Genomic DNA, 27,304 nt, shown 5'->3' on the forward strand with positions numbered 1-27,304 from the left:
GTGCGGAATGGTTCTTCACTCGACGGGAGGAATCCTTCCACGACCTACTGTAGATCCACTCGTGATGTCCACTTCAGTTATCTTAACAACTTTAGTCATCAGTTTTAACACAATAAAGCTGAAAAAAAAAATGCAGTTATGATAGTTAGAGACTAGGCCCTGAACAATGATACCAAAATAACGGAAGCAGAAACTATAGCCAAGAGAGTAATAATGGGAAAGTAAAGGTTTATGACAAAAGTGTTAAAGCAAAGTTAGATAGGATAATGTAAAATGAAATATCAAACCTAGTATCTTTATAAACAGAGTGTTTTTAAGCCTCCGTAACAAGATTTACAGAAATATGAACTGATCTTTTTACAAGAATGATAACAAAATTTAAGCAAAAAATAAATTGAAAATGGGCATGCTCTTTATTCTAATTAAGTTAAACATTAAAAAAATAACAAAACAAAAAAATGAAAGTACTTACCTCATCTTCCAAATTTTGATGTCTTAAAGGTGAAATCAGAACTAAATTCACAGCCTTAATTAAATGCTTACAGGTTTTTGTTTTTTTTTTAAAGACTTTATTTATTTATTTGACACAGAGAGAGAGAGATCACAAGTAGAGAGAGAGGCAGGCAGAGAGAGAGGGGGAAGCAGGCTCCCTGTTAAGCAGAGAGCCCAATGTGGGGCTGGATCCCAGGACCCTGCGATCATGACCTGAGCCCAAGGCAGAGGCTTAACCCACCAAGTGACCCAGGCGCCCCAAATGCTTACATAGTTTTCAAAGGAAAAAAAGCCACTGCTTCTCAGCCTTTTGGTTAAGATCAAGTGTAAAAGGAAAAAAAGCCAGGTAACCATTCAATTTAAAAAATTAAACATGAAAAAGAACTCTGAGGAAAAGAGCAAACATTAAGAATAAATGGGCGCCCGGGTGGCTCAGCTGGTTTAGCTACTGCCTTCAGCTCGGGTCATGATCCTGGAATCCTGGGATCGAGTCCCACATCAGGCTCCCAGCTCCACGGGGAGTCTGCGTCTCCCTCTGACCTTCTCCTCGCTCATGCTCTCTCTCACTGTCTCTCTCTCAAATAAATAAAATCTTAAAAAGAAAAAAAAAGAATAAATGACAAATCAATCAGAAAAGTACAAAATTGTTAAATGTAACAGGTGATTTTGTCAGAAAATTAGTCTCTAAAGAGAACAACCAAGATTTAGGGGAAAAATATATGTAATTCAGAAAAAAGCTCAAAGCCTGACTGGACCAATCAGCCTAGAAGAAATTTTGAGTTAAAAAACACCTAAACTACTGCAGAAAAAGCTTGCCGGCTTCAATGATTTCGTTTCAGGAATAGTCAGTTACCATTCTAAATAATCTGCTGCAGAATATGGAAATAGAAAAACCAGCACAGGGATCTAGTTGTGAAAATAGCATTATGTTCCAGACATTGACCTAAACGCTCCGCATGCCTTGTCTGAACCATCAAGTGAATCCTCAAACAAGCACTATTTACTATTCCAATATTCAGATAAACTAGAAAGAGATGGTAAGTTCCAAATTCAATAGGAAAAAAAAAAACAAACAAAAAACCTGGCATAAGCTTGAAACCAATCTCATTAGAAGTAAACACTTAAATAAAATGTTGACAAATCAAATTTATACTCAGACATCAGTAAGATTGCAAAGCACACAATATTAGAATTACTAATATAAAAACAAAATTCATGGATTTAATAAAAATATTTTAACTGATGTTAGAAGAGCACCTAATTAAGTTGAACAGATATTCCTCATGTAAATTCTTCAAACACTACAAACAAAATGCAACATTGTACTTAACATTCTCATTAAAATGAGGACTAAGACATGGAAGTCCACTTTGATCATTATTTGTTGTACTTGAAATGCTCATCACCACAGTAAGAAGAAATGAAATTAGAAAATTATTCAGAGAGGATATATACTTAGTAAATAAAAACTAAGCATCAGGGAAACCATTAGCTCTAACAGAGCTCATTCAGTAAGTGGCTCAAATATAAAATAAAACCTAAAACAGATTTCCTACAGTCATTAACATGGTGTGTTGCTGGCACATCTTTAAAATGAGGATCAATGGTACAAACTTCCAGTTATAAAAATAAGTCATGGAGATGAGGAGTACAGCAGAGGGAATACGGTTAATGAGCCTTTAAGAACGTTGTTTGCTGACCGACGGTAACTACCCTTATTGTGCTGAGCACCAAGTCCCCTGTAGAACCGATGAACCAGTGGGTTATATGCCTGAAACTAACGTAACATTGTGTGTTAATTATACTTCAATTAAAAAAAAAAAAGTCAACCACTGGAACAGATCCGTGTCCAGAAGCAAACTCACACAGACATAGTTTTTCAGTTCATGACAACGGTAACAGTGCAGTGTATTTGGGCAAGTCTTTCTCAAGAATGACGCTGGGTTAATTGGATGATCAATCAAAGTACACAAGGTTGAACAATAAAACTGATAGAAGGAAAACATGATAAAACATCCAGACATGAGATATCCATATGAAATAGGACTTGTATCTAGAAGACAGAAAGAACAGATACATATCAGTAAGAAAAAACTCAGACAACTCCGTACAAAAATTGCCCAAAAGACATGAACAGATACTCCACAAAAGGAGACCTGTCCTCTAAATGGCCAAATGCATATGAAATGGTGTTCAGTTCTATCAGGAAGAACTAAAGTAAAACTGCATTATGATGCCAATAGACACGGCCAACATGGCTAAAATGAAAATACCAAGTACTGACAATGATGTAGAGCAGACGGAACTCTCCTTACACTGCTGATGGTGGTAGGGTTTGATAAAACCACTCTGGACAGTGGAAAAATCCGAATAGGGTTGGAGATCTACAACCCTAAGAGCCAGCAACCCTCTTGAATACATATCCAACTGAGAAGTGGAATACATTCACCCCCCAAAATGTACAAATATATTCACCGTTCTATTTCTAATAGCCCCAAACTGAAAATAAATGTCCATCGGTTATAAAATGGATTAGCTGTGGTATGATACAACATGGATAAACACAACAGAAAAATACATAGCATGGAAGAGGACAGCCAAATGACATACATGGGTTGATCTTGCAATGGGGAGCAAAACAAGTCACAGAAGACTATTCTGCATGAGTACAGTCATACTGTTAAAAAAAAGAAACAAAAAAGCTAAAACTGTGGTAGAGGTCAGGATCATTACTACCCTGGGAGTTAGCGGTTACTAGAGGAAGTAGGAGGGGATTCTACAGTCCTGATAATGTGCTAGTCTCAATCTGGGTCATTAAGTGGATGTGTATATATGCCAATATAAAGTAATTCAAACTTTTGCAGTTAATGAAAATATTTATTCAAACCTAACTGTAGTACAGTATCAAGTTGAGTTAAATAAACATTACGTGTATGATATGTAGTTCCTTAGGAATAGACCACCGCCAGATCACAGAAATTTTTAACAAGACATACTTCTGCAGTAAGGTTTAGCAATTACGACGTGATTTCCACACTGAGAAATGGGAGTAGGATGGATTTCAGTTTTTTAAAGGCCCAGTATAAAAAAAGGCTGAGGGAAATGACCCTTTAACATATACACCTGTAGAAAAAATCCTTGATATACTGATATTTAATCAAACAGAAAGCACTTAAGAGAATATACTTTAATCTAGGCACAATCGGTCAGATATTAATGATAATTTCTGTTCTCATTTAAAGGTTTAAACCAGTTTTTCAACTTGACTGATGTGTGTGAGTCTGATACAGAGAAGGCACCTCTTTCATTCTCCTTAAGGACTTTTTGAGTAACTCTTTACAACCTCTTAGGGGGCACAGAGACAGTACACTATATCTAAGTACAGATATAGTTACTTTAACACAGCCCATTTTAGGAGAAACTAAATTAAAATATAAAACTATGATTTCTCTTTTTACATCTTTTGATGGACATGGCTTTCTAAAAGGACACCAGAAGATAATCCTCCATACAAGCTTTAACATAGAATACAAGATTTAAATTAAATGTGCACTGGTCACTGTTATGTACTAAGTTCTATGAATTAGTGCAATTCTTCAAATCCCCAGTATATGGGAAAAAGTATACACATACCAAGACATCTCAACTACTACATGAACTTTGTATGGCTCCACAGTCTAAACATTTAAAGTTCTGTAAAAGATCTTAAAAGTTATAAACAAATAGAACACTCAAAAATGGTTTACAAAATTCTTTTTAAAACAAAGACCAGAATGACCAGGAGAAACACATTAAAGTGTAAAATTTCAGGAATATAATCTTTACTGCAATTATAAGAAGGGATAATATTCACTCTGGGAAAAACCTAAATTGTTCATTTCTGATCGCTCCACCAACTGAGGTTGTCATCACCTTTGTACTACTCTGTGGCTGTCTTTAAATGTCTTGTACGACAGTTACTGAAGGCAATTTTATAAAGAAAAGCATCCTTTCCCCCCCCGCACACAAAATGAGAAACTACTCCAGACGAAAAAGCCTCAGGGATCACAAGAAGTCAAAAAACACAATGTAAGAATACTAGATTGCTTTAACCTCTATTTCAACAAGATTTATACAATATGTACAATACGTAATTGTCAGAGCTATACAGTTTTGCAGATTGGCTTTACTTACATTTCTGCAAATGTTTTTTTCCAAAATAAAAAATATACCAGGTAAATCTATTTACAAACTAGGAAGCTGCTTCAGAAACAGCATGATTCAGATATAAAGTGAAATTTCAGTACAAGGAAAGTGCAGGTCATGCTTTTAGGTTCTGTGAGTATCTCATTCCCTACACTCATAGTTTAAGGGATACGAGTTTTAAACAGCTACTGTTCTTTTATGTTCAGAATGTTTACTCATCATAATGCAATGATAACAAAAATTTGTCCACATCCATTCCAGCTGGAAATGAACTGGGTAGCTTCTTTTTCTGTCAAAAAAAAAGGGGGGGGGGGAGAAAAAGGAAAAGAAATAAAAAAAGAAAAGAAAAGAAAAAAAAAAAGAAAAAATAAACCTAAGTTAACATATTGAACTCAAACAAGGCCAAAAAACTTTTACTTAGAACCTCATATCAGGTTCTTCCTATACTAAAATATCGCTAAAATTTTTAGTTGGTTGGAATTTTAATTATACAGAGAAGTAGCAACACATTTTATAAATCCAAAGTTAATAAATTATACTTCAGTGGTACTTTAACATTAGTTTAAGCAAAACACCTTAAACAAATTCAGAGTTTGTGAATGCTGAGACAAGACAGGCCATGCTTTCTATGAGGGTGTCATTCTCACCAAACCGCAGTGAGTCTCAGAAGCTTTCCTCACTACAAGTAACAGGTACTGTTCCGGCCCCAGGCGTCTTAGGAACACTACGTTTACTCCGTCCAGCCTCACGTAAGACGCGTGTGGTAGCCTCAGGTCAAGCGATGCAGCTGAGCCCCAGAGGCTCCGGGCTTAACCACGATCACAGAACCAGTAAGCAGGAGATGCGGGGTTCAAACCCAGGTTTGCGTGGCATCAAAGCCACAGATCTTTCCCGGGAACTGGACTTGCCATAAGACATGTTAAACACCTTTCTTTCTATTCAGTTCACTTACTAAGTGGCTAAATAGGTTTAGAAAAAATGGGTTTTGGTTTTCAAAGCTATCCCTGCACTGCCTTCCTACAGATAACCATGCCCAAAGAAAAAAAAAACAGGTAACTTTAGCTTTTACGCTGCTCCAACATATTAACGTCTCTAAGAGCCAATGGGAGAGATGGCAGGACACTGAAAAACCCCCAAGAGGCAGGAGTTGCAAAGTTGTTTTTTACTTTAATTCCACACACAGCAGTGGCTTCCCAATCTTTCATGGCTTATGTCATTCTCCCGAAACACTTGGGTCCTACCGCGACAGAAACAAAAACCTCCTTTCCCCAAGGCAATGCCTTAGCAATTGTTTTGCAAATGCTTGATTTCCCCTAGACAAATTCTGCGTACCACACTGGCTGAGACACTGCTACAGAATAATTTTGTCAGTCAAGACTCAAAGCCGTCTTGACCGGAGGGTCCGGTCAGGTAGCTGCGGCAAAAATGCTGAGATCTCTAACGTGAGCACTGAAGGAAGGGCAAAGGTGTGGTTTTGAAATTAAGACTTTCAAACTTGCCTTAATTTTCTTCTTTTTCATTGGGAGTGATGAATTTGTAAGACTTTTACTGGAAGCCCGAGAGGTTCGTTCACGATCATCTAATTCCTCCATTTTCCGCTTTTTTGTGGTGCTCCTGGAGGAGGCTCGGAACTGCTGCGTGTTGTCTTTGAGAGGAGTTGCGGAGGCGGTCCTGGAGACGGCTGCTCTGGAGAGAATCATGAGCGTGTGCGCGGCCATGCTGACGCTGTTCTCGCTCCCGGTCTCACTGGCAGGGCTGCAGGCAGGCAGGTCTGGGGTGACAGGGGGGACCATCACCTTGGCTGTGCTACTAGAGGGGACCTTGATACCATCTCTCGGTTCTTCTTTAGGTCTGTCCCCCGCCCCCGCGCCAGGCGTCCGGGGCCCAGGCGCATCCGAGCCCTCGGGGAGCCGCGCTACGGGGCTGGGCCACTGGCCATCCGGCAACACGTCTGTGGTAGGTTTGCTCAGGGCGCTCATCACAGAACTGGCACATTTAGTCTGCTCTTGTTTTGGATCCTTCACAGGTGCCCCTACTGAAATGGCATTTTTACTATTTGAGGATGTGCCTTGTTTTTTGGTTAGTTCTTGCAGTGAAGCTATGGTTTTCTCATTCCGTAGACCCCCATTTTGCTGTCCATTTGACAGTTTCGAAGTTTCTGGATTTTTCTGCCTTTCGACATCACTGCATAATTCATTCTCCTTATTAGCTGTCGCTTTATGGAAAGATTCAAGTACAATTTCTGTTGGTGAAGCTTTCTTTTCTAACTGGGTTTCTTTTATGGCGGTATGTCGGCTATTGGCAGTTTCTGATTTGGATAAAATCTTAGGCAAAGGAGGCCTCTCTCTCTCTCTTTTGAGAGCATTATTAGAAGGGGCTTTTAAGGTGGAAGACACAAGGGGTGACTCAAGATTAGGAAATGAAATGTCATTCCTTTCTTTGTTTTGGGACGCCACCTTATGGTTCGTGCCCTGTGTATTTGCCACAGGAGAAGTGATGCTGTCAAAACACAGCACACGTCTGTGGCTCTCAAATGGTTTGCTAGTTGGAACTATGCTCTCTAATGAGAAGGGAACTGTGATTTCTTCCAATTTTTTCCCAAGATCTGTGGCCAAATTCTTGTCAGACACTTCAGTTCTGCAAAATAAAGAAATACATTTTAAGCAACATAAAGAAATCCTTGTCAGACACTTTAGTTCTGCAAATATATAAGTAAATATTTTTGGCAACGTAAAGACATCCTGTTTGTTTTTAAACTAAGCGAATTCAAAGAGTCCATGATGAAAACTACTTTTATGCTTACCTTTGTGCAGGACATCCAACTAAATGACTAGATGAATCCACCAAATTATTTACCTGCTTTCCTGGAATTATAAATGAAATAATTAGAAAAGAAAAACACTCCCAAGAGAAAGGGTACATTACTCTGAATGAAAATGGAACAAGCCAAGTATCACACATCGTGAGAAAAATTTTAAATGACAACTAATGTACAAACGAAATACTCTCACCTGCTGGGCTTAAAAAGCAACTTCTAATTATTCCTTTGTAAGATTTTTTTTATTTGAGAGAGAGAGAGAGCACAAGCAGGGGTTGGGGGAGCAGGCTCCCCACGTCTTAGGTCCAGAAAGCTAAAGAAAGTAATATATTACGCCTATTTTGAAATCATGCCCATTTGATTGTCATGTCTGCATGCCTACGTCAGGAAAAGCACCAGCTCTGGAGTTTTAATGGCCATATTTTAATTTCTAGGGACTTAAGAATTTCTGTGGGAGAGCAGCAAGATGACCAAGCTGGCACAGGTGAGATCGTGAAGGACCTTGTACATTATGCAAAAAGTTCCAGAGAGCTCCCTTAAGACTTTTTTTTTTTTTTAAAGATTTTTTAAATTTTTTTTATTTATTTGACAGAGAGCAGGAGAGCGCAAGCAGGCAGAGCAGCAGAGAGAGAGAGGGAGAAGCAGGCTCCCCACTGAGCAGGGAGCCCGATGTGGGGCTCGATCCCAGGACCCTGGGATCATGACCTGAGCCCAAGCAGTCGTTTAACCAACTGAGCCACCCAAGCACCCCTCCCTTAAGACTTTTAAATAGGGAAGAGGTAAAACAGACTTGTGCTTTAGAAAGTCACTCTGGCAGTGTAGAAGACGGACGAGAGAAGAAAGGAAACTGCCATCGGAAATCCTCCTCAGGCAGCCGCAAATACTCCAGGTAAGAGACAAAGGCCTTGGAGACAGCCATGGGCACTCACACAGATAGGAAGGGTTAAGGAGGACTGAATGGGAACATTAACCAAGGGGGAGAAAAGCAGGCTGAGGAGGTCTTTGAGGAAGAAGTGGGACTGAGACGCGTCAAACTTGAAGGTCTGGAGTTGGGCGGAGTCACGACGGCAGGAGTGCAGTAACTCGGTGGCGGGTCCAGAAACCATCACTATGTCAACTGCCAGAGGGAGGTAAGGTCCGAACGGAAAACCTCCAGAGCCACTGGGGATCTCAGTTTAAACAGTTTTAGTGGAAACATGAGAAAAGACAATACGTGGATGAAGAAAGAATGGGGGACAGGAGAAGGTGGGGATGGGCGGCTGGCCGGTGAGACAAACCCCAGGAGCTGCAGAGAGACAGAAGGATCCGAAGAAGACAGATGCAGGCTGCAGAGAAGACAGGACGCAGGCAGACCGGAGAAGATGCAGGCATTAACCGGAGGACGGAGGAGAGCCCCAGTCCTGGGACAAAGACAGGAACGGAGGAAGCAGAACAAGGACGCACGCAGTGGGAGTGACGTGAGCGGACGGAGCTCACCACTTCCTGCTCCGCTGGGAGAGGATCACTGGCCAGGGTGAGGAGGGCGGGGACCATGTAGGTAGGAGAAGAGCTGCGGGAGGTCGGGAGAGTCCGAAGGGGGGAAGGGAAAGGCAGACAGGAAGACACCTGAAACGACTGCTAAGTGGCGGTGAGAGTGAGACAGTTGTAAGTGGTAGTGAACAGCCTCACTTCCAAAGCAATCTGAGAGGCCAAGGTACAAAGGCAGAGGGTGATGTCGGGACAGACCCGGGGCCGGAAGGCACCTTCTCTGAAGACTGTGCAGCTGAAGGGGTTTCAGAGTCCTGGGAAGGGCGGGTGACGTGGGCCTAGCCTGGTCGGGGAAGGAAGGGAACCCAGGAGCGAGACGGGAGGTTCAGGGCAAAGAGGAGCCTTCACTGGCTGGAGAGTCACTGTCCGGGAATCCAGAATGTTCGGAGAGAGGTTACCCGCCTTTACAACCACACAGGGCTAGTAAGAAGGGAAGTATTTAAAGGTGAAGCTATAGGTGACATGAAGATCAAGACTCAGAAATGGAAGGTGTCCAAGAATGCTGAGGGCTAGGGGGGTGGGTAGGTTGACGACGTGGGCATTTTGTCATCCACGAAGATGGAGAAGTCGGAGGCAGAAGTCTGATGCAAGCTCTCAATGAAGATCTGCTGTTATTTCATAAGTAGTGTCTTTTGTTGAACAGAAACCTTTAATTTTGGAGCAGTCATGCCTTTTTTAAAAAAAAAATTTTTTTTAAGATTTTATTTATTTGACAAAGATCACAAGTAGGCAGAGAGGCAGGCAGAGAGAGAGAGAAGGAAACAGGCTCCCTGCTGAGCAGAGAGCCGGATGCGGGGCTCGATCCCAGGGTTCTGGGATCATGACCTGAGCCGAAGGCAGAGGCTTTAACCCACTGAGCCACCCAGGCACCCCTGGAGCAGTCATGCTCTTAACTTTTTCCACATGTAATTATGTATCTTTTTCATTTTTTCTAAAGCAATCCTTTTATCCTCATGTCACCAAGACATTCTCTTACATTTCTTTTACTGTTTAACTGTATTGCTTTATACTTTTATGTCTTTAATCATCTTGGAGTTCACCTTTGTGTATGGTATGAGGAAGGTATCTAATTTTTTCCTTATAAATATATAATAGCCAATAAATTTATTAAACTATCCTTCCCGTCCTCTGTGACTTCTGATGCTATATCCACCACATTCAAGTTCTCATAAGTATATGGTCTCTGAACTCTTTTTTGCTCCATTCGCCTTTTAGCTTAGATCACTTAAAAAAAAAAAAAAAGGAAAAAAAAAAGCTTGAAGCAAAGGTTAGAAATCACCTGTTAGGAATGAAACAGGTATTCAGAAAAATACTGTGGTGCTGCCGGAAACAAATGAGTATACAGACATTAATGAACTTAAAAATATACCTGGACAAGGCTTGTTCCTCAGTGCCGGAGTCCTCTGTGATTTTGGAGGGATGGGGATTTGAGGGGTACTTCTACTGCATACGGGTGCCGCCAAAGGCATATGAAGGAGCTAGAAGAGGAGCAGCCATGAGTGATAGATACTATGTTTGAAAAGCATCACTGCACCATTTTCAGTTCAGAAATCTTACCTGCTGAGGAGGAGCAGAAAAGGTATTCCCGTTCTGTCCAACCACCGATACAGGGATCATTCCCACCATTCCTTGGAGAACAGGTTGGACAGGAGAAGCAATTATGATGGCAGATCCTTAAAAAAAAATTCTCAGTGAGATTCTCTCTCAAACAAAAGACTCCAAAGTCACTACTAATTTATTTAAATAAATCCCTAAAATTATAATCCTTAGAATACCTTAGAATCTACTGTCCTTAAAAAACTTTAGGAACAAGAGCAAGGCTAACAAATTAAGAAAAAGTTAATCTGAATATTAAAGTAATCTTACTACATTTGGTCAAGGTAAACAGTCTAAGCTCAGACGTCACAGTCAGGGCCCACCGTTATATGCTGATTCTTCTAGATACAATAGTGAAACTGATTAGAAATGTGATGGTGACGATTTCAATTTGAACTGTACCACAAAATTAGGGTCTCAACTGAACGTTAACGGCCCAAGACCTGCTCAGAATGCGAACCTGTCACCTCAGTGGTACTGGTCAAAAAGGGTCCAGAGAAATTTACCAAGAGTCAAAACCAAGAGGGGAAATGACAATGCTTATCTGGTCCTTAGAAACCAACACTACAGTCCGTGCCTCTCCTAGTTTATCCTTGTCCCCTAAATCCAACTCTTCCTTATATTCACTACCTGCTCCCGCCGGGTGGAGCTCACTTTCAGGAACACCCACTTCAGTCTCTCAACCACACCTATACTTGACAACTCCCTCCCTCCACCCCAACCCCGACTTCTTTTCGAGCTTCCGCTGAAATCCCAGTCTCTACTCACTCTGACCGCTCTTTTATGTCATTTTAAACAGCACTCCAAACAGGCTTACTAACTGTGTGCATTTACTCAGATTTTATTATATGCCTACAATATTAAAAAAAGGGGGAAAGGAGCTTGGGAACCAATATGGAAGGAAAGGCAGATGAATGTGTCATCAGCTCCATCTTCCAGGATCACTGAAACCAAGGACTCCCCACCTTATAGTAGATACAAAAGAAGGCATGACTGAACTAATTAGGGAGAGAAAAGAGGGGGCATAATCACAAATTCCAGTCTTTTCTCACACTATCCATCCACGATTTAATTCCTCCTAGTCAATAAATGCACACCCAAGAGAAATTACACCCCATTCCAGAGAAATGAACTTCAATGTGTTCTTAAAGTTACCTTGCGAAAAGCTGGGTGACACAGTCTGGTTGACAGCGAACACACTGTTGGACCTTGGGGGCGTCTGTAACTGGGGCAGGGGAGGCGGAGCAGTCACAGGGGCGGAATTTCCGGGCAACACCACCACATTAGACTGACTTACAGTTGTTCCTAAGGCTGTTGGATCAGTCACGCAGGTCGCTATGAGAATGTTACTTGAATTGCCAAACGTCGTGCTCGTAGCCGGCATCAACTGTATGTACCCGCCGTCCTTGGACACACACGGTGTGATGTTGGACGAAAAGGCAACGCTGCCTTCATTCTGAGCGCCGTTTCCGGCAGAGTCCTCAGGCTTGAGGGCCAAAAGGCTCTGCTCCACTGGCGCGGAATCCGCCAGTCTTTCAGCAGACGGGACAGCGCCTGCGGTTTCTTCCGGAGACAAGCATTTAACTAGTTCTGCGTTTTTGGCAGGAGACTTGGCAGGCGAGGACAGGATTATCGTCGGCAAGTTCTCCCCGCTGATACTAGAAACAGCACTGTTCAGTTCCGTATCTGAGGAAACAAATGGGTCGTCACTAATGATAATTTTGAGAGAGACGATATTTGATGCATCTATGTCTGCTGAATTGTCCACAGCAGGTTTGTCACTAGAACTCTGGGACTCAGGGTGAGAATCTCCCACTGAAGAACACAGAGCTTCTGAGGGCAGAGACTGCTTCCCTTCCACAGCATTACCTTCTGGAGCAATGAGCGCCACCTCCCCACAGTTACCACTGTCGCCTAAAGTGAGAAAAATACTATCTCCATCTTCTCTTAAAGATGAACGCTCCTGTGACTGGACAGCGACTTTCTCAGGCTTGGAGGGCTGAGTTTCACGTTTCTCTGTATGATTTAACTCAGCGGCCGAGGACTCCTCAGCTGGTTGTTTAACTGAAGACACTGTATCTTCAAGACGAACGTCTAACTGCTCGGATACCTTTAAACCGGAACTTTCAACGGACACAGGCAGTATTTTACTTTGAAGTGAAGAACCGTCCTGGCGGTCCGCACCCTGTGATGCACCTGGCAAGCCGCCGTGGATCTCGGTTTTATTCCGGTGCATTTCTCTAGGGTCCGGTGACTTAGAACCGGGGAGACTGGTTTTAAGTCTTGCTGTGTTGTTAGAGTTTTCACAAAACGGACTTGTTTTACATGTCTTTCCAGTTAATGGGATATTTTGGGATAGAAGCTGAGAACTCTTCCCAGAGAGTATTAAGTTTTCGGAGTGAGTCTCCGCGCCGAGGGAAACGAACGACGTCACTGGCAGAGCGCACGCATCAGGCTGCGAGGGAGGCTCACGCGGGGCGTCCGACAGCAGGACATTCTTCCCGACCTCCAGCGCCACGGCGGCGTCAGCGGGCAGCGGATGGGCGTAGAATTCGGCACAGCGCTGATTGCACTCGGCGTCCGCAGTTACTCTTTGGTTAAAGTCATTCAAATGAGGCACAGACTCGAAGGTAATATCAAGGTTACACTTGTGTCCATTAGGTCCGGCCGTCTTAAATGCCTTCTTCTGGACGCTGGAGCCCGTCTGCGGGAAGTGCTCCTGGGCTTCCTGGCGGAGCTCCGCGTGGCCGCTGCTCTTCAGAACGGCAGAGGGGTCTTCGCTTTGGTAGGATGCGCAAAATGGGGGCGGTCCAGACTGATCACCTGCAAGACAGAAGGATGGCGGAGATGGTGAGCGCGTCCCGTTCACTCCTGTTTTGACAAGAAAGTAACTCATCTTTGATAGCTTGTTAAGCAGAAGTCGGAAAAGCTGCATCTCACATTTTCCGAGTATCAAAAAACTTACAGGTACTTTTTTTGTTTGTTTTTTTTTTAAACTTACTGATGCCTTTTTAAACAAGGGCCAAACTGTTTTTCAAACCTCTTAGAAAACAAATGATGCAAAGAAGGAAAAAGTATGTAGGTTTAAGAACATTTAAAGCTTATGGGGCGCCTGGGTGGCTCAGTGGGTTAAGCCGCTGCCTTCGGCTCAGGTCATGATCTCAGGGTCCTGGGATCGAGTCCCACATCGGGCTCTCTGCTCAGCAGGGAGCCTGCTTCCCTCTCTCTCTCTCTCTCTGCCTGCCTCTCTGTCTACTTGTGATCTCTCCCTGTCAAGTAAATAAATAAAATCTTAAAAAAACAAACAAACAAACAAACATTTAAAGCTTATTAGTAGGTAAAAAACTGGCTCCACATGTTTTTTTTTTGAAATAGCTGACTTTTCAACTTGTACCATGTCTGTTGACCTTACTTTATCTGATATATTCTTCAAGGTGAAATGGGCCAAGCACATTTTGTATGATCAACATTTGCTATTATCGCATCCTATTTGCAATCTTCAACACACACTTACTGAAAATCATCAACCACATGATTAGTGCTGGGATATAAAGATGAATGACCTAGTCTCTGCCTTTGGGAAGATCAGTCTAGTAAGGGAAGCAGACACAGAAAGAGATGATAAAACATGTAAAAACTGTTACAGTACAGGAGCGAATGGTACCTCTTTGTGCCTAACCGATGTGACTGTTACAAAGGCACTATTATAAGAGGAGATCTTGAAAAAGAAAAGAGCTGTGATCACTGGAATAAGAAGAAAGGACGTTTTAGGAAGTAACGTAGCACTGACATGCTGTGTCATAGAGCATCACAGTGTAGGATAGAGAAATTAACAATAACAATATGAAAAACAGAGGAAAAAAGTCTGGAAAAACAGCTGTCACCTATGATTCTGTCAATGCGACACTCGTAATCCTACTGTGGGGAGATGGGGAGAAGTTATATCCAGGCCACGTCAGTTTCAGTGAAGTGGTAAGACTTCGAGAGAATGAGATTTTGAGTTTCATTCTGTGCACAGCAGAGCGCCTAAGTGAAGCATGATCTTCCACGCAAAGTAACGCTGTACTCCAGTTTAAGAATTAGAGGATTGGGCTGCAGTGTAGGCAGAGAATTCAAAATGGGAATGTAGTCTGAGATATTATGTGAAACGTGGAAGCCATCGGGTTTTCTTGGCAGTTGGAGGCATTTAAGAAGACAGGGCAGAAAAGATTATTTTGACACAACTTGTTAACAGAACTGAAGAAGGTGATACTAAAAAGGCACAGAGTTCGGCATGTGTGAGATACAAGGACAATGGTATCTTTTAGAAAAAGAGATGGAGGGTTTAGTGTTGGGAAGGGAGATGAAGTGAGGTTTTCATCCTGCTGGCAGTGTTCTGTTTTTTGATTTGGGAGATGGTTATACAGGGTATTTGGCTATAATTCAGTGAGATACACATATCTTTATTGTGTACTTCTCTGTGTTATGTTTTACAAAATTAAAATAATTGTAATGGAGGTAAGATGGTCCCATTCACTGCCTTCTCTCAGTCAATAGTTACTGTGGGTCATTTATGTGCCCCACTGGTATTCCACTGCTACTTCACTGGTACTGGAGGCAGAAATGTAAAAAACTGACTTAGTAGACACATCGGAATAGGACTGAAAATCTGATCAAATCCATACTGCAAGACTATCACTACAGTGTATAGTTTCCTTGACACAAGTGATACAGATGCTGAGCAGTCAGCTGAACTTGCTCACCAGCTGAGTTATTAACACCGCACACTGACTATACAAACACCGCACACTAAGTGTACAAACACCGCACACTAACTGTACAAAGAAGGGATTGGAATTTATGCCACAAAAAAATTAATGTTTTAGATTTCTGTCAAACTGGACCACACTATTAATACTAAATTGTGGATATCAAGAACCTATTGCATCACTGAAGAATGAGTACTAAAATTCACCCTTTATTCAAATTGCTCAAAGGCTTGGAATTTTTTCTTTAATGAAAAGAAAAAACTTAAAACAACACAAAACAAAAAACAGTGGTGCTTGGGTGGCTCAGTTGGTTAAGTGTCTGCCTTCGGCTCAGGCCATGATTCCAGAGTCCCAGGAGAGAGCACGGTATCAGGCTCCCTGCTCAGCGGGAAGTCTGCTTCTCCCTCTCCCACTCCCCCTGCTCATGCTCTCATTCTCTTTCATGCTCTCAAATAAATAAAATCTTTAAAAAAACAAAACAAAAACAAACTTTATGTGGCAATCTGAACAACTTCCAAATTAAACAGTATTTTCTGCCTTTGAAATTTTGAGACTGATATTAGGATTTAGATAGAAGATATTAACAAGACTAAATTCTTACCAGATTGTTCTGTATCAAAAGAACTTTTAACTGCTAGATTAGTTTCATCTGCTAAGACTACACTGGGATTGGTTTCCAGATGCTGACTGGAAATGCCTTGTGATATATTTTTATTATTCTTTGATTTACCTGTTAAAAAGGGAATAGGGAAAAAAATTAGTTAAATGATCAAAATAAAAATAAGCATCAGTTAATGCAGCTTGATGGTGATTAAGCAAATGTTAAATTTTATGTTAAAATTATGGTCTTCTGGATGTTTTTAACATGTTGGCTTGTGTATCATTGGCAAAAATAAAGATTTTTCCAATAGACCAGAAGTTTTTAAACTTCAGCCTATATGAGAATCATCTGGAGAATCCACGAACTTGCCCTTTTAACATGTTCTCAGATTATGTTATATGCTGGTTTGGAGACTACACTTAGAGAAACACTGCACAAGATCATAAAACTGAGGGCAATGCCAATTTCTTATATTCCTTTAGTATTATCCAATTGTGTTTAGTGTAATGTATGTGCAGTAGTTGACATCAACCTATTTGTGTTGACTGGCAATAATGCCCACAAAAAATACAAAAGGTTCTCCATTTTTACAGCTAAAGTTTACGGAAAAAATAACTCCCACCCCACTTTCACAGCCGTGTGTTTGCTTTGATGAAAACAGGACTTTTTTTCAGATGCTCTGGGAATGTTGTTTTAGTCTGGTTAAGGGGCCAAAGAAATTATAACTTTTTTTCTTCTAACTGCCCTGGGATGGTCTACTTACCATAGTCAAAGAGGTCGAAGAGCGCTTGAAATGCTGGATCGGACTCTGTTTGTTCCAGGATATCCTGTATTGCTTCCTCAGACATATGGATTTCACTCTGCCAAAAAAGAGTGGTCCTGACTGAATTAGTATGTAGTGTAACACCGGCAAAATACCTAGAGGGCATATGACAGCTTTCATTTTTTATTAATTACTTCCTGCCACGAACATTTCTTCTGATTTTAACACTAGGGTCCTTTGAAACAACTAAAAACAACACTAGGAAGTAGAAAGTGAATGTTCCCTAATTCCACTTCCTAGAGTTAACTGCTTTGGTGGATATATTCCCCCAAATTAAAATAGAATGAACACAGGAACTATAGTTATGTGTGTATGTATAACTTAAGTAAAGTCGCACTACAAATTGTTTTTTAAACTTGACACCCAGCACTAAGTTTACTGTGTGCAGTGTGATGCCGTGACCTACATATGCTGAGAAATGATGACCACAATCAGTTAACACCCATCATCTCATGCAGCTACAAAAACAAGAAATTTTTTATTTCCTTGTGAGTACTCTTAGGACCTACTCTCTTAACAATTTTCAAATGTACCATATAGCATTGTTGTCATCATGCTGTACATTACAGCCCAGTACTTGATTAACTTTTCGCTAGAAGTCTCTGTTTTTGACCACCTTCATCCAATATCCCCACCCCTCAATGTCCTGTCCCTGATAACTACAAACCTGGCTTATTTTCCTATCAGCTTGGGTGACCTCTATATAAAGCTCGCCCCTGTTATCTGCTTTGGTCTCTTAATCTTTGAATATTTTGCTCATTTATTTGTCAGACAGAGAGAGAGCACGAGCGCGCTCAAGGGGGCACAAGCAGGGGGAGTGGCAGGCAAGGGGGGGAAGCTAGACAGAAGGCTCAATCCTAGGACCCTGGGATAATGACCTGAGCCGAAGGCAGACGCTTCACCAACTGAGGCATCTGGGTGCCCCTAGTCTGTTCACATTTAAAAGGGGCATGTCAAAAGCTACCTGCAAACTCTTTGCCAATGGAGGGAGCTTGTCAATTACCATCTACACAGCAGAATTATCTTGCAAAACCATCTGTATTTTTAGTTTTTTTTCTTTTGATTGAGTGACATTTTGCTGGGCGAGTATATGACTGACAACAGTGTTTGTGGAGACAGTGTAAAACGCGGACAAGATTTAGAGGTTAACTACGACGTCCTCAATTTTGCATCCTATTTCCTGCTTGTAGCTGTCTCTACATCTGCTTTCAGAGCTACTGGTACTGAGCCTTTTGGGATTTCTATGTTGTAAATTTTTTCTTTTTTTTTTTTTTTTTTTTTTTGCTTTGCCTTTACTGGCTTAGAATACTGGATCTCCAAAGTCAATGACCCCTTGTCAATTCTGACTTCAAGAGGTTTTTTTTTTTTTCTGTCCACTTCTTTATTCTTGTGGGTTTTTAAAATTTCCCCATACTGTCTCTTTTAATAGTAGGATACAACACTAAATGTTTAATCCACTATCTATTTAAAAGAAATGAACTCCTTTGTAACAGGCTTTTTCTTTGCTAACTATGCCACATTTAATCAGTTCCCAATGTTGGGCGTTAGATAATACCACAGTGAAAATCTTTATCCAGGGATCAGTTTTTTTTTTTTTTTGTGGTAAATTCTTACTAGTGCAATTACTGAATCCACTGATAAAGAGTCAGAGGATATACATATTTAAAATTTTGAGAACTGCTACCAAGTAGTCTTCCACAGAAATTGCTAAGAATTCCTGTTCTGTGTAACAATGTGCAAGCTCTTACCAATAATGGGTAATATCAATTTTTAAGCATCATCAGCCTACTAAATAAAAGTAATCTGTTCTCTTAATTTGTATTTATTACTGAGCTGAATAGATCTCCATGTTTACTGGACATTTCAACTTTTTTGGGAAGTCAGTATGATTCAAACAGAACAAAAGTGAACATGCTCTAAAACCACCAGTCAGGGATGCCTGGGTGGCTCAGCTGATTGAGTATCTGACTCCTGATTTCTGCTGATCTTGAGGTTGTGGGATTAAGTAAGCCCTACATCAGGCTCTGCATTGAGCATGGAGCCTGCTTGGGATTCTCTTTCCTTCTGCTCCCTGCTCCACTGCCCTGACTGGCTTATTCGCTTTCTCTCTCAAAAACAAACAAAACAGGGGCGCCTGGGTGACTCAGTTGTTAAGCGTCTGACTTCAGCTCAGGTCATGATCCCAGGGTCCTGGGATTGAGCCCCGTGTCTGGCTCCCTGCTCCGCAGGAAGCCTGCTTTTCCCTCTCCCACTCCCCCTGCCTATATTCCCTTTCTTGCTGTCAAATAAATAAATAAAATCTTAAACAACAAAACAAAACCAAAACCAGCCCAAAACCCCACAACCAACAAAAAACTTCCCAAAACAAACAAGCAAACAAAAAAACCCTAGTGTGCAACCAAGGGGTAAAGGCTGCGCCCCACCCAAGGGCAGTCGGTAAAAATGTGCTGAAATTTCTCAAGTTTACCAGCTATCAGGGTAAAACACAACCACCACCTGTGTTTCCTGTAAAAGTTGGGGCAAACAGATTGTGTCAATACTTCACACAAGGACGACATAGATTCTGAGCGAAAGCTTGGAGTAGTAGGCCAGTAATGTAGCTCAGTAAAAAATGTTTAATCCATTTCTATCAATTTTACGTGAAGATATAAGTTTAAAAAAATACAAAAAAGAAATATGGAATAAAAAGCAGTAGTAAATCTTTTCAGCTAAAACATTAGATTTTATAGAAGTTATAGTACTAGGGTCTTCATTTACTCTTATTCTAATAGTTGGGAGATTTAAAATTCTCAATTTTAGTTATTTATAAAACATCCCACAATGCTGTATTCTTCAAGATTGGCAAGGCATACATTTGAATCCCATGAGACAGGAAACTCATATGGAGCAAAGAGTTAAAGTGGAACTTTCATGAAGTGACAAAAACTTGGGAGTTTTTATAAAAATGCCCATAAAATGAGAAGAAAAAGTTGTTTGAAGTTAAAGAGCCAGTTCATTTTGATTATGGGAGCTGTCTAGGAGCCTGAACAACTATTTCTATATCCAGGAAGCTGAAAATTTACAGTAATGTAAATAATGTCGGGAACACAATGTTACCAAATTATGAAATGGTGGATACAGTCTTATAAAAGTTAATGTTGGGTGCCTGAGTGCCTCAGTCAGTAAGCGTCTGCCTCCGGCTCAGGTCCTGATCCCAGGATCCTGGATGGAGTCTGGCATCGGGCTCCCTGCTCAGTGGGAAGCCTGTCTCTTCCTCTCTCACTCCCTCTGCTTGTGTTCCCTCTCTCACTGTCTGTCAAATAAATAAAATCTTTAAAAAAAAAAAAAAAGTTAACGTTGACAAAATGTACTTTTCTACTAAGTTGCTTTATTCTCAACTTTAAAAATTAGGATCAAAAGAACCCTGAAATGAATGTTCCAAAGGTAACTGCACATCAATCTTCTAAATATTTTTAAAACTCAAGGTATAACTTACATAAAATAAAATGCACACATCTTAAGTCCACAGCAATTTTTAAAAAAGATTTTATTTGACTGAGATCTCAATTAGGCCGGCGGGGGGGGGAGCAGGCTCCCCACTGAGCAGAGAGTCCGATGTGGGGTTTGATCCCAAGACCCTTGGCATCATGACCTGAACCCAAGGCAGAGGCTTAACCCACTGAGCCACCCAGGCGCCCCAAGTCCATAACAATTTTAAGGACTGTGTAACCACAGTGTGAAATGGGGCACCTGGCTGTCTCAGTTGGTGGAAGGGTGCTACTCTTGATTTCAGGGTTGAGTTCGAGCCCTTTGGTGGGTGTAGAGATTACTTAAAAATAAAATCTTTAAAAAAAACAAAAAAAGGTAAAACATTTCCATCGCCCAAGAAAATCACACATCCAAAAAAAGAAAAAAAAAACAAAAACCCACACATCTATGCAACCATCCCCCCTCCCTTTTTTTTTTTTTGTTTTTAGAGAATTCGGCCTTTGGCAAATTACTACCCTCACCTCACTCAGTCAACAATTTCTGATTTCTACCAGCATGAGTTTGTGTTGCTTGTTTCACAATGTTATACAAGCGGAGGTGCACTATAAACACATTCTTTTTTAGTCTATCTTTGATCAACAGGTGTCTGAGGTTCAGCCGCGTTGTTATGTGTATTAGCTGCATGGTTCCTCCCACTGTTCACCAGCATCCTGTGACCGCCACAATCTGCTGATTCCTTTTTTGTTGGTGGACATCCGGATTTAGTGTTTGTCTGTTAGGATCAATGCTGTTACAAGTATTCTTGTAGATGTCTTTTTTATAAACATATGTGAACATATTTCTTTCTTTTGGGTAAAAACCTAGTAATTGCCAGGTCGTAAGGAAAATGTACAGGTGGACACATAACTTTGTTAACTATCAGTTTTCAGAACAGGTGTACCATTTCATAACTTCCTATCAGCAATTTTTCAGGGTTCCAGTCGTTTCATATCCTTGTCAACATCTGGTATTGTCAGATCGTTAACTTTCAGCCACTGTAGTGAATGTGAAATGGTATCTCACTGTATTCTCAACTTTAAATTCCCAAATGACAAATAACATTTTCTCATGGGCTTGGTGGTCATTCCTCTATCTTCCTTTGTCTGGTCCAGTCTTTTACCCTTTTATTAAAATGGGTGGCTTAGCTTTTTATTATTGATTTGTGGGAGCTCTTTCTGTACTTTGGGTAAAAATTTTTTGTGAGATACATGTATTATGAATATTTTCTCCAAGTTGTTGGTGGTTTGACCTTTAATTTTTTGTTAATGATGATTTTAACAAGCAAGTATTTTAAGTTTTAAGGAAGCTTTTTTTTTAAAACAGTGATTTGTGTAGCTTAAGAACTCTTACCTACTCCAAGGTCACAAAGACTTATAAATACGTTAAAAATTCCATCTCACCTATTTATACAACTGGCTTACTACTTCTCAGTGAATCTGATGTTTTTACTCCTCAGTGGGGCAATCTATTTTGCTGTTCTTTAAAAAAGTTATTTAAATCTGAATTTTCAACTTTTCCCAAATGTGAAATACTAGAAAGCAAAAGCAGAGGGTTGTGTCTTCTCTTTTTTATAATTTCTCGTAGTATTTAACACAGTGCCTTGATTATGGGAAGTATCTGATATTTGTGGAGAAAATATAAACAAGCAATTAAAGACTATAAAAATTCAGAATAGGGTGTATTCATCTGTTAACATTAAGACAGGAGAAGTTTTAAAAAGAAGTACTGGTAGATAATTTAAAGTCGCTTTAAAAAGTTTGTCATATTTATATATGTTTATAAAAAATAAAATTATTAAAAAAAAAAGTTTGTCATATTTTGTTAAATTTACTGAACTTCACTATGGGAAAAGGTAGCAAAAAAAATTTTAAGTATTCTGAAGGAATAGACCAAAAAATAAAAAATTAAAATTAAAAAAAAAAAAAAAAATTCAGTGGTTTTACCTAGAATTCACCTGAAAGCAAATCTGCTACAGTGAATTCACCTGGTGGGCATGGCAACAAGAATGGGTCACACCATCCAAGAGTCCGAGTCAAAGGATGTGTTGCCATCACAAACTCAGCTGCTCTTGAGGAAGGTTATGCGCACACGAACAAATCTTTTTCTTTTAAACACATGAACAAATATTAAAGATAAATTGTTAAATTCTTCCTTTACCAGCTGATGCTCTTCCATCTTCACTATCACTGAATAGCAACAGTGACTGTAGTCCCATCTTCCTTCTCTTGGCAGTAAACTTCACACAATTTATTCATTTAGTTAGTAACCTTTCTTTTTTAAAGTGTCTTGTTCATTTTACTTGGATTCATTATATATCTTTAACATTTAATTTCATCGTTTCCTCACATTATTATACAGTCTGTAGCAATGTAAAAGAAATGCAATTTATACTTATGTTGTACCGTATTGTTGCTAGCTGCCCACAAACATATCCCCCACTCATGTTGTATGGCTAAAGTAAAGTGTTTTACTGGTATATGGAAGAATTAGTGATAGTAGATGGGTTAGAGATGTCTTACCATTTAAATAATGTAATTTATACTGATTATTGGAAAATTCACTAATACATTTTCAAGAACAGATTACATTTATATTTGGATAATGAAGGAAATCTCTATCTAAAATTATTATCTTAAATAATTTCATACATCTGTTGGCAATTTCTTTTTTTTTGGTCAAGATTTTATTTTATTTTTTTCTTAAGTAATCTCTATACCCAACATGGAGCTCGAACTTAGAGCCCCAAGATCAGGAGTCGCATGCTATACTGACTGAGCCAGGCATGCGCTTCTTGGCAATGGTTCTGAAATGAAACCAAAATACCATCAGTTTTAACTAAGAGTATATGCACTACACACACCCCCTAACCTATACCTGGAGTCCCAGGAGTTCATCAATTGAAGTCTCTGGTTCCGCAGGGTTGCTCTCCGTTTGCTTGGGCATTTGTGCAATATTGTTGTCGCTGTAATACAGAAAGAAAAATTTTTAACAGTCTCTCAAAATGAGGTGAAAACAATTAGGCATCATCAACACACACACAGCTTACCTAGTCAAAAATTTATTAATGTTTTCTGCAAGCTTTTCTTGAAGAGATTTGTTACTTAGTATTTTTTCTCGTGCATTTTCAATAACCATTTGCTGGAAAAGAAAATCAATATTAGTAGAAGAATAAAAGAGAGCTTCTAGTGAACGGACGCTAGCTAGTTTTAACAAATCTAGGTGGAAACTCAGAAGTTACGGTGGGTGGCTACCAGTGTATCAATGTTCGAATACTACACTTCATAAGTGTTTTCACGGATCCTTCACCAACTCTTTCTTCACTGATTACAAAACACAGCTCCAAACCTGAACTTTTCATACAGGGTTTTAAAAAAGCTGATGCTAGTAAAATGCCCTATTATGTTGCATAATCCAGCATCCACAATGTATTTACAGGTCCCTAAACACAGCACTGCTTCTTACTTGGTACATCTGCACATGCTACCTATTCCAAATGGACTGTCTCCTCCTCATACATTTTACTACTCTCTATCCCAAGGCAATTACCCTGCAGTTTTACAGAAATACTGTAACACACAAATGCGACACACACACACACACACACACACACACACACACGTAAATATCAATATTTTAAAACTCAGGAATATCTCAGACTGCAAAGCTTGGTAAGGTCACTTACTTTTTCTACTGCAAATACATTTGGATCCTGGAAATTCCTTATCGTTGAATGAGGCCCAGATAAAGTGTTACTTTTCCTCTGAGATTCACTGAAACACATTTCAGAGCTTGTCTTTTAAATAGTATAAAAAACGGATTCAATGACAATTACATATATAGATATAAATCTTAAGATCATGGAGGAACAGGTATTTTCCCTCTTTGTGGTAACAACAAAGCTTTGGCTAGAGTAGAAAACCATTCTACACTTGTATTAACAAGAAAGGAATCTGAAGTCCAGCTTCACCACTTACTATGTGGTCTGTAGCAAGGTGTTTTTTTTTTTTTTTTTTTAAAGATTTTATGTATTTATTTGACAGAGAGACCACAAGCAGGGGGAGCAGCAGGTAGAGGGAAAGGGAGAAGCAGGCTCCCTGCAGAGCAGGAAGCCCAGTTCTGACTATGTGACCTACTTTATAACAGGGTAAGATCAATTGCATTATTGGGTTTATTAAAGAATTGAATAAAACAAAGTATGTGTAAAAACTATTAAAAAAAATTTTTTTTTGGAACAGAGAGGCAGAGAGAGGAGAGAGATTTTTTTTTTTTTTTTTGGCAGTTTACTATAATTGTTAATATCTTTCTTGGCAATTTTTAAAAATTTAAATTCAATTAATTAACATATCCTGTATTATTAGTTTCAGATGTAGAGTTCGGTGACTCATCAGTCTTAAATAACACCCAGTGCTCATTACATCACGTGCTCTCCTTAATGCCTGTCACCCAGTTACCCCATCTCCCCACCCACCTCCCCTCCAGCAACCCTCAGTTTGTTTCCTAGGATTAAGAGTCTCTTATAGTTTGTCTTAGTCTCTGATTTCATCTTGTTTTATTATTCCCTCCCTTCCCCTATGATCCTGTTTTGTTTCTTAAACCCAACTTAAGACTGAGATCATATGAAAATTATCTTTCTCTGATTGATTTATTTCCCTTAGCAGAGAGAATCATAAGCAGGCTCCAAACCCAGCACAGAGCCCAATATGGGTCTTGATCTCATGACCCTGAAATCACTACCTGAGCTGAAATCAAGAGTCGGACACGTAATCAACTAAGCTACCCAGGCGCCCCTGTGGACAGACTTTATAAAAAAGCCAAGGTTTTTATAAATGTTAGATACTGTTATAGTTGTTTTATTATTAAAACAATAAAGAAGGCTGAGGCAGCCTTGAATGAGAGACAACCAATTATAAAAACTCTAACAAAAATATCCATGGCATGGCAGTTTTAGGAAATCAGAAAAAGCATTTAAAAACTATTATCTCTCTTTTCTGAAATACCCTTCAAACAAAGACACATAGGTTAAACCAGAAAGAACTCTGCTCTCTAAGACTCCCTGAAAAAATTTCTGACTTTAAGACTTGAAATACGTGTTTGTGGAAATGCTAGTATTATTCCTATTATTTAAAAAATAACAATCATTTAAAAAAATCTGAGATACTGCCAATTTTAAGACATATTTTTATCTACTATTACAAAAAACTACTTCCAATGAAAGAGTAATAAGCCATTGATTAGAAGATACAACCTGATTTCAGGGAAGTTAAAATGTGAAAAAAAAAAAATGCATTTAAGAATGGATATAATAGGGGCGCCTGGGTGGCTCAGTGGGTTAAAGCCTCTGCCTTCGGCTCAGGTCGTGATCCCAGAGTCCTGGGATTGAGCCCCGCATCGGGCTCTCTGCTCAGCAGGGAGCCTGCTTCCTCCTCTCTCTCTGCCTGCTTCTCTGTGATCTCCGTCTGTCAAATAAATAAATAAAATCTTAAAAAAAAAAAAAAGAATGGATATAATATAAATAGCCTGAGGAACTGAATCCATTCTTGTTACTTTATTCATAACATAAATATGGTGATGTAATTCTTTAATTTTAGTGGTTATCAGAAACTCGTCCTTTCAAAATGCATTTACCTTTTGCGTCTAGCCGGAGACATGACCGTGGTCTGAGTTTTCTTTTCCTGAGGACCAGGAATGATATTTAAAGCCTCTCCAGCTGTATTTCAAGAAAACAAAGTATTAAGTCAAGGACACAGAACAGTTTTCTAAGTGTGAATTAATGGAATAAGCAGCATTACAAAAGGACTATTATTTTATATTAAACTCAGCATATACTGAATGCTTTACCATGTGCAAGGCACTGTAAAATAAGATGAGTAAAATACACTATGACTTCAAGTTTTATATAGTACAGGTACAGGACAGTCTCAACAAAAAATAACGTGGAAGGACAGAGGAACTGCTTTGTGTACACTACAGTGTATACTAAGTGCTTTTACCCAGAGGTGTAAACAAGGTTGGAGGAAAGATGCAACTGAGGAAGGGTATAACTGATGGTGAAAAATTTTAGCTGCACAGAAGAGAAAGAAGACTGGTCTAAGAAGTAAGAGAGCTGGCACCTGAATTTTTATCCCAACGCTGTTATTAACTAGCTTTTGCTCCTTTCTATCATGCGTTTTCAATAGTTTCAAGTATACAACAATCAAGATACACTGCTTGGTGTCTAAGTTCATGCCTAGCTCTCAGCTTCACAGAAATAGGAGGGATTTGCAACATGCAGAGATGGGGGCGTACTGGAGGAACATTCCTCACTACAGAACACACTGGCATGAACAAAGATACGGAGGTCAGATGTACTGTGTATTCCTTTAAAATCAAATACAAGAGTCTTTTCTAGCCTGTTGTTAGAAGAGAAATAAGAATCCTAGATTACAATGTCTCATTAAGTATAGTAATATGCTTACTTTAAGGCAAACCTACCCAAAGTGTGTTCTACTTTCAGGCTTGTCTTTTTTTTCCTATAATTTTATAAAATGAGTATAGAAGTGCAGCATATCATCGATTCATATGATCGGACTAAAAACAAAATTTCAGAGAAGAAAATTCAAACTTACTGGCAGCTGTGTCTTGTGACTGTGAATGGTTGACCACTAGAAAATTGGACCTCAAAGGCGTTGCAATCTGGCCAGCTGGCCGGATAACCTGCACAGCTGCTGGAGGAGGAGGAGGAGGAGGAGGAGGAGGAGGTGGTGGGGGAGGAGCAGTAGTGCACTGTCCTGAAAGATACGCTAAAGTCAGCAACTCTGAATTCATGGGAGCTGCTTGAGCCGCAAGCCTTCTCTGTCGTTTGATTTCTGCAATTCCACTTCTTGTTCGGACTGAAACACATGAGCATTTAAAAGGTTAACTGTCGGAGTATTCTGGGCAATTTTAACAAATCTACGTAATACTCCTACTATTTAACATGTGAAATCTACAGATTAGGAAAAAAAAAAAAACCAAAACAACCCTTAAAA

The 27,304-nt window shown here is 39.8% G+C and overlaps 1 protein-coding gene across 3 annotated transcripts in view; it reads right to left on the reverse strand.

Moving 5' to 3' along the window:
• The window catches only part of LOC116855605 (protein NPAT), a 55,543-nt gene continuing 28,239 nt past the window's right edge, over positions 1-27,304 (reverse strand). The window contains exons 6-18 of one of the 3 annotated variants that reach the window (XM_032838465.1): positions 26,903-27,166; positions 25,923-26,004; positions 23,980-24,067; positions 23,344-23,435; positions 23,172-23,259; positions 16,731-16,827; positions 15,968-16,096; positions 11,774-13,441; positions 10,580-10,695; positions 10,392-10,500; positions 7,481-7,541; positions 6,177-7,314; positions 1-118 (exon numbers count right to left, since the gene is read on the reverse strand). In XM_032838465.1, the coding sequence (XP_032694356.1) occupies positions 92-118; positions 6,177-7,314; positions 7,481-7,541; positions 10,392-10,500; positions 10,580-10,695; positions 11,774-13,441; positions 15,968-16,096; positions 16,731-16,827; positions 23,172-23,259; positions 23,344-23,435; positions 23,980-24,067; positions 25,923-26,004; positions 26,903-27,166 (3,959 nt within the window). In that variant the 3' untranslated portion in view covers positions 1-91. Of the gene's footprint in view, positions 119-3,348; positions 4,967-5,145; positions 7,315-7,480; positions 7,542-10,391; positions 10,501-10,579; positions 10,696-11,773; positions 13,442-15,967; positions 16,097-16,730; positions 16,828-23,171; positions 23,260-23,343; positions 23,436-23,979; positions 24,068-25,922; positions 26,005-26,902; positions 27,167-27,304 lie in introns of those variants that run through there. The other 2 variants (XM_032838463.1, XM_032838462.1) reach the window with 2 other exon arrangements.

This window comes from Lontra canadensis, unplaced genomic scaffold (genome assembly GCF_010015895.1).
Source record: "Lontra canadensis isolate GAN:19392208 unplaced genomic scaffold, GSC_riverotter_1.0 scaffold104, whole genome shotgun sequence".
Classification (NCBI taxonomy): domain Eukaryota; kingdom Metazoa; phylum Chordata; class Mammalia; order Carnivora; family Mustelidae; genus Lontra; species Lontra canadensis.